At 36.7% G+C, this 11,042-nt stretch overlaps 1 protein-coding gene across 1 annotated transcript; it reads right to left on the bottom strand.

The window, feature by feature from the left end:
* Positions 1 to 619: 619 nt before the first annotated feature.
* Positions 620 to 10,900, bottom strand: cfb (complement factor B). Its single transcript, XM_008427110.2, has 18 exons — positions 10,792 to 10,900; positions 9,702 to 9,908; positions 9,428 to 9,613; positions 8,886 to 9,062; positions 7,629 to 7,715; positions 7,348 to 7,487; positions 6,050 to 6,194; positions 5,820 to 5,948; positions 5,197 to 5,307; positions 4,345 to 4,479; positions 3,808 to 3,917; positions 3,500 to 3,632; positions 3,208 to 3,346; positions 3,027 to 3,103; positions 1,548 to 1,648; positions 1,345 to 1,474; positions 1,210 to 1,259; positions 620 to 1,091 (listed from the first exon to the last, which is right to left on the bottom strand). Exons 1-18 carry the CDS (start codon positions 10,847 to 10,849, stop codon positions 915 to 917), a joined length of 2,292 nt encoding a protein of 763 aa, XP_008425332.1. The 5' UTR covers positions 10,850 to 10,900; the 3' UTR covers positions 620 to 914.
* Between the last annotated feature and the right edge of the window lie 142 nt (positions 10,901 to 11,042).

The following is an 11,042-nucleotide window of genomic DNA, read 5'->3' as shown; positions in this document are numbered from 1 at the left end:
CATTGATCGGGGTCTTCCTTAATTTCATAAGACGAACCTTGACTGATCGCCACATAAGAACACATAAACACATTTTCCTAAGTCAATAAGATCTTTCTCAAATGACTGTACCATATAATTTTGTCCTAATCATCCTCAGAGTCACCAGTGGCAGTTTGTGGGTCATGTCCCTTTGCTCTACTTTGGCTGCTTCTCTTGTTGGCTCTTCTGCTGTGGGTCATGCAAGGACTCGGATTTGGTTGGTCATTTGTGGGAACTGATGTCTATTTGTTAGTTTGTCTTGGAAAGTCATGATTTGTGCAACATCTGATAAAAATGAACTGTCTCCCTCAGGCCATTTGGGGCATGTGAGACACTGTGTGGTTTACACTCAAATGAAAAAGTCACAGATGATTGTTTCCATTGAGTATTTGAAAGCCTGGCAAATGAAAGTAAAAAGCTGTGTGCTGACTCTTGAGCATTCACTATTTGCTTCAAAAAGAACCACCTTAGTTTTGTTTTTCAGCTGAAGAAAGTTACGGCAAATCCTGCAGGTGATTTTTCTCAGCTCCAAAAAATAATCGCCTTTTGATGTGAAGAATGAAAAAGCCCAACTTTCTATAAACAAAACGTCAGCAGGTAAAATACAATGACAGCTTTAATCCGAGATAGAGTTATTTTCCAGATTATCTGCATCTTTGAAACAGCAGAACATACTACATTAAAACCTGATTTGATGCACACATGATCCTTCATTCATGGTTAACAGAGGGAACATTTTGACGATTTACTTTCAAACATTACATAAACACTGAATGCCTGTCATGTGGGGTATGACCAAAAGGTCAGAGTCTGAAAGGAGAGTAAATGTATGAGTTTAAAATGCCTTAAGTGAACATTTTATGTTATGATCCAGTTATAGCATGCAGTTATGTTCAGTTTCTCAGAAATTTCAGTGCTGTGTAGTCTTGATTATCATCTCCAAGGTTCTGAGAAAGAAAAGGGATCATTCTAAACAGATTGATATGGAAATCTCTGGACTCATCATTGGACTCAACCAAACCGCCCGTGGAGGCGCACAGTGCCTGTGTTCCCCAGCTGACCACTCCAATCTGTGAAGAAGAAACAAATCTGTCATCTCAGTCATTACTTTGACTGACCTGTTCTTTTTACTCCATGTTTATTATGATGAATAACTTTCTGACACATTTGCTGCACACGGCTCTTTACCTGGATTGTCCGCTGGTTGAAGTTCTTGAACACAGCACCGCCAGAATCCCCTGTACCAACAATTTTCCACAAACAGAGTTACCAAACCGGACCACCATTGTTAATCATGTTGAAAAGTGACAAGCGCACACCCACCTGTGCATGCTATGTGATCTCTGTACCCATCCCGACCGCCGGTGCACAAGAAGTTATCGGTCACAGGAACCCTTTCGTCTTTTGTGGTAATTCCTGGTGCCGCAAGTGCTTTTTTGATGCACAAATCTCTCTGCAATAAACCATCCCAGCATCAGAGAAACATAACGTTGGCAAACAAAGAGTCTCATTTATATAAAACTTACATTTTCTCCAAGCTTGGCGAAGACGGTTTTTTCTGCTACCAGCGGGTGCTTCCTTGTTAGGAAACCGAGTTGCTCACGATAACTCTTCAACAGGACCTGCTCTGTTAATTCAGAAAACAATAATTTGTAAGCGTCCTCCATTTTAACTCAAATGATAACTTGACAATCTTCCTCTATAAAACGTTTTCTAAATTGATAAAACGCCTTGCTCCATGACACTACACTTTGGAAGTTTACAACCTAACCAGGACAAAAATGACCTAAAAGTTATCACATTTGTTTTCATGATGCCTTTGCACCTCATGATAATGATGTGTCGGTAAGTCAGTTTCTTTTGTGGTTTTAGTTGAGATATTTTGAATCAAAAAGTGATGTGGAAACAACATGCAGCCTAAACAATCAGGATGCCGGTCAGAAGCAAAAGCAAACTAAGGTGCAGCTCCACACCCCACAAAGCATAGATGGCATAAGGTTCATATTTATAACTATTTTGTTCAGAATTATTTTAGTTTAAACATTTTTAACACAAATAATTAAAGTTTCAGAACAGCTGTCAAAATGTGTTGGTGAAATCTTTATAATTCAAAAGGTACACTCGCAGTCATGCTTTAATGCTTCTGTTTTGGCCTTTTTTTTTTTTACTTATTTCGCTGTTTATATCCATGTTAGGATTTATTCTTACAGCCTCACTCTCTGAGTTAACTGATTATTATTATTATTATTATTATTATTATTATTATTATTATTATTATTATTATTATTATTATTATTATTATTATTATTATTATTATTATTATTATTATTATTTTGCAGCAAAGTGATGAAAAAATTCTGTTCACTTTGTTGAATTTTTAAGAAAGAATACATTTATCTAAGCTCCTTTTTGCTGCGGTAGCTTTTTAGAAGTCATTTCCTGATTTCTTGAGATCAACACATACTTATATGACTTGCTTGGGTGTTATGTGCTCATGTGTTACCCATTTTGAAGAGTGCCTAAGAGATTTTGTCTCTGAAAAGCACTTAGCCAGTAAACTTTATTTACTCCCTCAGTGAAATAAGTTTTACTTACCACATGAAGACATAAGACATAAGATTTTTTTTTATTATCTGTCATTATGTTTCTAGAACATAATGAAATTGGAGTGGTACCCTCAATTATAAATAGATAAACAAATAGTGGCTGCAGGAAACGGGTGTGAGCGTGTGAAAGATCTACTTGTTCCCATGGTGGATGTTGGTTCGATATTTCAACTTAATGTTTTTTCTCCTTTTGCAAACTATTTTGTGAATTGGATCAGTCCCTTCTTTTGATTTCCATGGTGTAGCACAAGGAAGCTGGGTGTGTGCGGTGTTGCCTCGAAATGCATCTGCAGGCATATCTCCATTTAACTAAAATAGTTATCATCATCATCTAATCCTAAAGTGTTAACGCCTGATTTCAAGTGTACACAGCAGGGCACAGGAACCAAACCACCAGACCTTGCTGCTTGCATGTCGACTCGCCAACCAGGTTGAGAGCCTCGCTGGTCTCCTGGGTGCAGGGTATGCATATTGGTCTGAAAGAAATTCAGGTTTTTGAAGCAGGAATGTGAAAATTGCTATATCAATAAAAAAAATTCTAACTGCAGCCACATTATTTAAAGACAAAGATGTTAAATACCTCACAGAGTCAGAGATATGCACTGATTCTTCCAGTCGGATAATGGCCAAGTCATAGTCATAAAACTCGGCCACGCCTTCTTTGACTTTGGCCGTGATGTTATACCGTGGGTGCAGCGTGAAACTTTTCACTTTTTTCTCTGCATAAAGATTAAGCACGTGCCATGATTAATTATACAGACTGATTATTATAATAATCTATAATAAATGTTTTATGCTGCAGCTGCATATTAAATGGTGATAAAATGGAAGCTTGTTTTGTCAAACTGAGAAGGAAAGTCATTGATATTTACCACTGCTGCCCAGGCGGTCATCAATTTCAACTACTATATTCTGTGGCAAATCACCAAAGGTGAAGCAATGAGCAGCGGTCAGGACAAAGTCCGGCGACACCAGTGAGCCGATGCAAGTTTTTGCTTTTAGTCCCTGAAGTTGTACAGAACAGGCAGTGGAGAAAACGTATGCTGTTAAACCAACATGACTTTTTGCTGATATAAAGATGTAACTTAACTCTAACAGAACCATAAATAAATGGTGCTGCAACAACATTTTAATGCTATTTTGCTGTACGATTAATTAACTAAATTGCGGAATTATTCACCTTGTTAATAATAAACGCCAACCATGGAAACATTTTCCTTGTGCTTTCTTTATCTCCTGTGGTATCATAGTCCCTGTGCAGGCCACACATACCTACAACTTCGCTTTCATCTGCAATAAGCAGAACAAACAAGAAACTCAAATACATGGTCAGAGTAAATGGTAAACAAACGCACAGTATAAAGAAATTAAAAATAAATATTTAAACTGTAAAGGAGGTTAAAAAAAAAGTTAAGAGCCTATTGTATTAAATTAAATGGCTCCACTCAGGTCCACTGAGGTGCTTCATCACATCCATCCCCATCAGAAGAAAACAGCTGTCTTCCTGACTACTTTGGGAAACTAGAGAACCATTCAGAGCCCCATTTAAGATCACTTACCTCCCCTGAGCTAAATTAGCGCTAAATGAAGAATTACGGGAACTACACCAGAACACACACACACAGACACACACACACACACACACACACATCACAGCTGAAGAAAAAAAGATAAAACAAAGGCTTTTTACAGCTTTCCCTTTTCAAAGACAACTCACCAATTATTAAATCAAAGGTCTCCTTTAATTCTAAGATCTTTGACATCCTGAAGTAATGAGCTCCTCCTGTTCCTACAGTGAGAGGCTGCAGGTCGTCGTCAAAGATGTCATTCCCAATGGCGAAGACATAGATGTCTGCAAAATGGTGTTACTTTGTAAGTTCGTGTTTCTTTTACATTGCAGAAAGTAAAACACCCTGCAAAAGTATTCGTACACCTTTAACATTTTTTTATTTGATCACATCAAATAAACTTAAGTGTATTTTTGTGAGATTTTATGCACCAATTCAAAATAGTGCATTATTGTGAAATTGTAGAAAGTGGTACACTACTTAAGATTCTTCTTTTCTTTATTACAAATGAATATCTAGAAATTGCTCAAACATCTAATTCAGCCTTCCTGGATCGATAATATTGACTAGTGTGATGAACAAACATGCATTAGTGCATAATTTTGAAGAGAATTATGTTTGGGTTTCATTTTATTTATATTTTTTAAAGCATCATGGAAATGTATTTTTTTAGAAGACACTGAGAAGCTTGACTGATGGAAGAAGCAAAATATAGAGCCTATATTATAGACCAATCTTTGAGGAAAACCTGTTAGAAGTTGAAAGTATTGACTCAAGAGGGGTTGAATACAAATGCAAGCAACCCTTTTCAGTTTTGAATTTATTAAAGATTTCAAAACCCATGAACATTAAGCACTATTTTTTGGTTAATCGGTCAAATAAAATCCCTATAAGATACACAGACGTTTTAGCTGGAACTTCATAGATCAACAGTAACATGTCTAGATCACTCATGTCACAATATTTAAAGTAGACTGGAAGATACTGAAAACTAAACTTACCAAGAAAGTCATCTCTTGAGCTGACTGGGTTCTCCATAGTGTGATTCATATAGACCGTGTTCTTTATTCTGGCAACAGTGGGCTGAGGAGAACCACCCATGTTATACGCACCTGTGGAAAAGGTCTTGCTTGTAAAATATGTGTCTGATAACATATCTTCTTTTAATGTTGTTGCAGATTTACAAAATTAACAAGAAAAGCAACATAGAAATGTCAGCAACAAAATCAGATGTCCAAATTAGGTAACACTTTATTTGACGGGGTGTGCATAAGACTGACATGACACTGTCATAAACATGACATAACATCTGTCATGAACATGAAGGAGTCTTTATGAATGTCTATGAATGTTGTCATGAAGTGTCATTCGGTAAATAATGACACTTTTAACGCAAAGTTGCTTTAAAAGTTGCCTTGAAAGTCCATTAAAAGTCCCAACTTTGCATTATTTTGGAAATAATGACACTTTAAACCAATAACTTGGCTGAGTTTTATGTCTTTAGCCAAAGGTACTGAAATGCATGAAATAAGATTTTTTTTTTTAACTTGTTAACAGGAATATCAATAAACTGTGGAAGGTTTATGTGTGTTTGCAAGCAATATGTGTGATGTGGGCTTGTTACCATCTGTGAAAAGGATCAGGACGTGCCGATGAGCTTTAAATCCCTCATCTCCAGCTTGTCTCTTTATGAAAGCCATCTGATTCTCAAAGGTTTTGAAGACCAGGTTCAGATCTGTTCCAGTGTTTTTGTCTTTAAACCAAACGCCACAAAAACACAGATGTTAAACCAGAGTCCAGGTAGGTATTTAAGACCGTGTTTTAACCATTATCATGTGCTCGGGGTAAACTCACTTCCTATTTTAAACTTTTCCAGGTTTTCTATGACTGTATTAAGTTCCACTTTGGCATTGAAAAAATCGAGAATGTTGACCACCCTGTATATTTCAGATGAGAAGAAGACAATTTCGTAGTTTGGAGACACGCTGAAGGAGGCGATCTGTGGAAAACAACAAGAGTTGAGATGGAGGGGTCCTGCATAAACTCTGGACACATCTTTACAAGCACAAGTTAACTTGAAGAATTTCTGTGAAATGCTTTGTTAATCCAGCACGCCTGACACTTTAAATTGCTTAGGGTTGTTATTCTGTAGAGAAAGCTATCCATTTATCAGCTGGGTGCTTTTCCAGAAGTGGACTTTGACAACGGGCCAAGGGCCTCGCGCCAAGGAACATCAGTCAAGATTATGATTTGTAATTCATAATTAAATTTACCTCTAATGGGCTGCTGTTGTGGCAGCCAAAGGGAACAAGAAACTGTATGTCAAATGAGCCTATAAGTGCGTGGAAGCACTGAATAAAAGCTTCACGCACAATCAGCCCCAACTGAGTATTTTTAGAAAGACGGATTCTCATTTACATGTAAAAATTGCCCACTCTGTGCTATAACATGTCTTTTGATTAATTTCATAGATTGAGTAAGTGTCCAGACTTAGTAGCACTAACTGCTACGTTTCTAACCTTCTTTAAGAGCTCAGCAAATTTATTGCCAGCACCCATCAACAGCAGTGTGTGGTCTCACCCTGTGAGCATCCTCGGACCCCTAAACTCCAGAGCCATCATAGAATAACTGCAGTCCAAGCACTATGCTGCTGAGTCTCTGCACACTCAGCGCATCGTAAGGCACAGAGAGCTCTAAGGCAATAGACCTTTCCATTAGAAAATAATATAAAACTTTTAATATGACCGGCTGATGACACCTAAATGTCTCTGTCTTTAGCACAGTTTTTTTAATGAACAGTAAAGTTTATGATGCCGATCATTATTGTGGACTGTGAGTTTATTCTAACACCCTGACAATTTTTGCATTGCAACTTTAAAAGGGGGCGCTGCAAGGAAAGTAAATATTTTGTGATTTTGGAACGCCTACAGCTGTGCAGGGCAAAAGAATACCTTTTAAATTATTCTGCTGCTGAAGAAATGTTTTAAAGTCATAAATACTGCCAGGTTTTACGTGTGGGTTTTCACTTTGTGTATCAGCATCCTCAGTTATTTTTATTTCAGACAAGAATATTCCTCACAGGTTTTTGCCACATTTGTTTGCTCTCCTAAAAATATAACTAACATATTTTTTTACTTTAAAGATTTCCTTACCTTTTTTATCAGAGTTATGACAGCGTCTCTTGCTTTCACAAAATCATCTTCTTTTATACTTTCAGAAATGTCCACACCTATGTAGATGTTGAGAGTCCCATCTTTTGAAATCCTGATTTTTCTCCCTTCTTGTGTATCATCTGTGTAATAAAGAGGTTTTATGAATGAGCCACATTCATACAGTTGTTTTACATGTGTAATCAGGAATAATTAGCAATAAATATGTCTTTTTGTCAAGATATTGCAGTTATAGTTTCATACGATAAAGTCCAGAAACTTACTAAGAGATTGTGTAGTGGTGAGGGTGCTTTTAATTGCACCTCCAAATGATTCTGCAACCTCACGTGGGGTATCAAATGTGTGCTTATCTGAAAGAAGTAGCAGCAAAATAAAACACAATTTAATTCAGTAATGCAGATTTAAAGATCTAGAAAAAAAGCTTCGATGACCAAAACAAAAGAAGTGCAGACAAAAACTCAAATGTTTGGTTGGTCTTTTCAAAAAAAGGTGTACGTATATAAAAGTTGGGTAGTCCACTGGCTTATTCCTGTATTGACCCTTTTCAACTACGTCACTAATCATTCCAGGCGCCATGATGGATGTCGAAAGTGAGGGACGGGTGTATTGAACAGAGCGATTGAAATTGCTTTCCAAAATTGTTTTTGCCAGTTTATTCATGGCTTCTACTTGTTCTAGTCAATCTAATTTGTCTGTGAACGTAACACGCCTGGCTGAGGCTCATAGAGGGCGGTATTTATAAAAGTTGGAAATAGCTAGCTTAACCGACCCATACCTTGTGTTAATCAAGTTAATGACTTTGCCTGAATTCACATCACATTATTTATATCACTACGTCATAAACAGCGTTTCCTCTTACAGCGGAGCAGCCTTAAAAACGTACAAAAGACAAGATGCTAACCAGTTTTTTTTTCATATATGCTAGGCTACATGATGGCGCGGCATTGTCTCCATGGTTACTAATTATCAGACGCATACCTTCCCCATAATACATATTTTTCTAATCATACTTAAAGTATATGAACGTTAGTCTTCTCACCTTGTAAAAAGTGTTCGATGCAAGTACGCGATTACACCGAGGACTGACAGACAGTCATTATTATTGACAGCTTCTATCCATTCGCCATATCTACTCGTTAAAAGGTAAGATAAAATGACATGTTTGGTTTCTATCCTTGTCTGTTTGTGCAGCCGACCGCGCAGAACCCTATTTTTAAAGTGAAATAAACTAAATAGAAGCAATATTAGGCTAACAGATGTCTGTTTTTAGACTAGTTTTAAATGAGAGCATTGTTTATTTTGACATCCGTCATGGTGGAGTGGGCGGAGCTCTGGAGAGCGTGACGTCACGTGCAAAGCGCTTTATTTAGTTCAAAGGATTCCAAAGCACTTCACACTATTCAGTCATTCACGCAGACATTCACATGACGATTTAAACAAGTTGACTTAATTTTAAAGTAGCTCTGTACCTAAGGAACATATTGTTTAATGACTATTAATATGAAATTAACAAATCTTACAGTAGCATGCTGGCTCAGTTCCAGTCCACTGGCCGTTCTCAAGACACACTCTTTCCGCAGAGCCCACCAAAAACAGTTCACCATTGCAGGTGTATTTCACTTTGTCATCAATCTCAAACATATTTCCTGCTCTTGAGGCTCCAGGTGGGACTCCAGGATCCGGACAGGCAGCACCAGCTGCGGAAAAACAGAAATAAAACTCAGTTCCCGTCTGTTATTTTTAAAAGGAAAAAAAAAAAAGTTTGAGGTCTTATTTACTGAAATGTATTGGTGTAGTGTACTCTATTACATTTATTTACATGTTTTCAGCCTTAATCTCCCTGTTTGCTGGCACCATAATTAAAGCTGCATTAATAAGGATGGTGACTTTTTCTTTGTTTTCAGATGCTATCTCATCATAAGGTATAATTCTCTCAGATACTGATTCTTACCCCATTTAATTCACTCCCTACACATGGATTTGTCCAATATAAAAAATCTCTATACACCCAAAAAGTAGGCAAAGCAAAGCAAAAAGCAATTCAATGTTTCTCAAGACTTACAGTCACGGCTGCAGATTGGAGTGGAGCCACTCCACTTCCCATTTGGTAAGCATATCCGTTTGGATGATCCTCTCAATGTGTATCCAGAGTAACACTCATAAGAAGTCTCATTCCCCACAAAGTACTGGACTTCAGGAGGAGAGACGTTTCCATTCTCCAGAACGTTCGGATCAGGGCATTGAACAACTTCAGGAAAGTCAGCAAAAAGGAGTCAAGTTGTTACTTCGATGAAGTCTGGGATAAATTATGAATCAATGAAAGTTGTGGCGCTCACGTTTGCATTTCTGTGGCGAAAACCTCTTGGGTGCTGGTTTCCAGGATCCATTTGGCTGGCAGATACGGGTCAAAGCAGGGTACGGGTAGTATCCATCGTTACAGTGGTAGATGAGTAAGCTGCCTCTCTCAAGCTCCTTGGTCAGTGTAAAATTACCACCCTGGATTTCTATACCACGGTCAGTGCAATCACAAAGAACCTCAGCACCTACGCAAAGAGACAGACATTTTTGTTTGTTTTTGTTTTTTGGTTCATAGTTTATGTTGTGTTTAAAAAGGCACACAACTACATGGCATAAGCTTCACTGTATAGAATGGCTTTCATCCAAGGAGAACTTGAATAATATAATATAATATAATATAATATAATATAATATAATATAATATAATATAATATAATATAATATAATATAATATAATATAATATAATATAATATAATATAATACAATAGAATATAATAGAATATAATAGAATATAATACAAACACTTAAAACTATGACATTGAAGTGAAACAGTGAAATATTTCCTAAATTAAATAAATATTTACGTATTTGTTACTTTTTCAGCTTCTCTAAAATATATAGTTAATTGATTAAACATTTGCAGTTCTAGATTCACTTTATATGAAAGCTAGTAATAATAATAATGTTATTTACTATTAATATTATCATTAATAATCGATTGCCAGAAACATTTGGAACTGGTGCGTTCATAGGTTTACCAGGAAACTGTAATCTTCAGTATTTCAACAGTAATGTTCACTGAATAAATAAGCCTCCCTCTAGTTAAATATGTTGGAACCTTATACTAACTTTTTTTTGTACTTAAATCAAGGATTTTAATTTTCCAGGCACATAATGACCATTCCATAATTCAAGCAGCTGCCTTTTTACATTTGTAAAATACACTTTTATTTTAAGTTTAAAAATAAACTTTTATTTTACAAAATTTGTTGGACAAAATGTGTAAAATTTGTCCAACACATTTTACACATTTCACTCAAATGTACAAGAGAGGCACCTGGATGTTCTTGAAAATCTGGAGTTATAAACAAAATGCAGGTATTGCATGTTAATTATAAGTTCCTTACCCAAACTGAAGAGACACAAGAGTGCAGCATACCAGCTCCAGTTGCTAGAAGCCCCCATGTTTAACCCTAATGAGAGAACAAACTGGAAATGTGATAAAATGGCAGGAACATCTGATTTATTTCAGAGTGGATAAAGTTCAGGTGGAGGGGGTGGGGGGCTGAGGGCAAACAAAAACTAGTCTGTTACTCATTACCTGTTTGAGCAGTAAAATGAGATCAATATGTGTTTTTCCCCAAAAGGTAACTCATAA

This window comes from Poecilia reticulata, chromosome 14 (assembly GCF_904066995.2).
Source record: "Poecilia reticulata chromosome 14, P_reticulata-male-v2, whole genome shotgun sequence".
In the NCBI taxonomy this organism is placed as follows: Eukaryota; Metazoa; Chordata; class Actinopteri; order Cyprinodontiformes; family Poeciliidae; genus Poecilia; species Poecilia reticulata.
The sequence above is the reverse complement of the archived record's forward strand: the minus strand, read 5'-3'. Positions and strand labels throughout refer to the sequence as shown.

Excerpts from the sequence above, each read along its gene's own strand:
- cfb (XM_008427110.2), bottom strand. The coding sequence starts at position 10,849 with ATGGGGGCTTCTAGCAACTGGAGCTGGTATGCTGCACTCTTGTGTCTC. Across the intron at positions 7,716-8,885 it reads AACTGAGCCAGCATGCTACT|ATAAGCACACATTTGATACC; the intron begins GTAAGATTTGTT and ends TACTTCTTTCAG. Across the intron at positions 3,633-3,807 it reads TGGCGTTTATTATTAACAAG|GGACTAAAAGCAAAAACTTG; the intron begins GTGAATAATTCC and ends GTACAACTTCAG.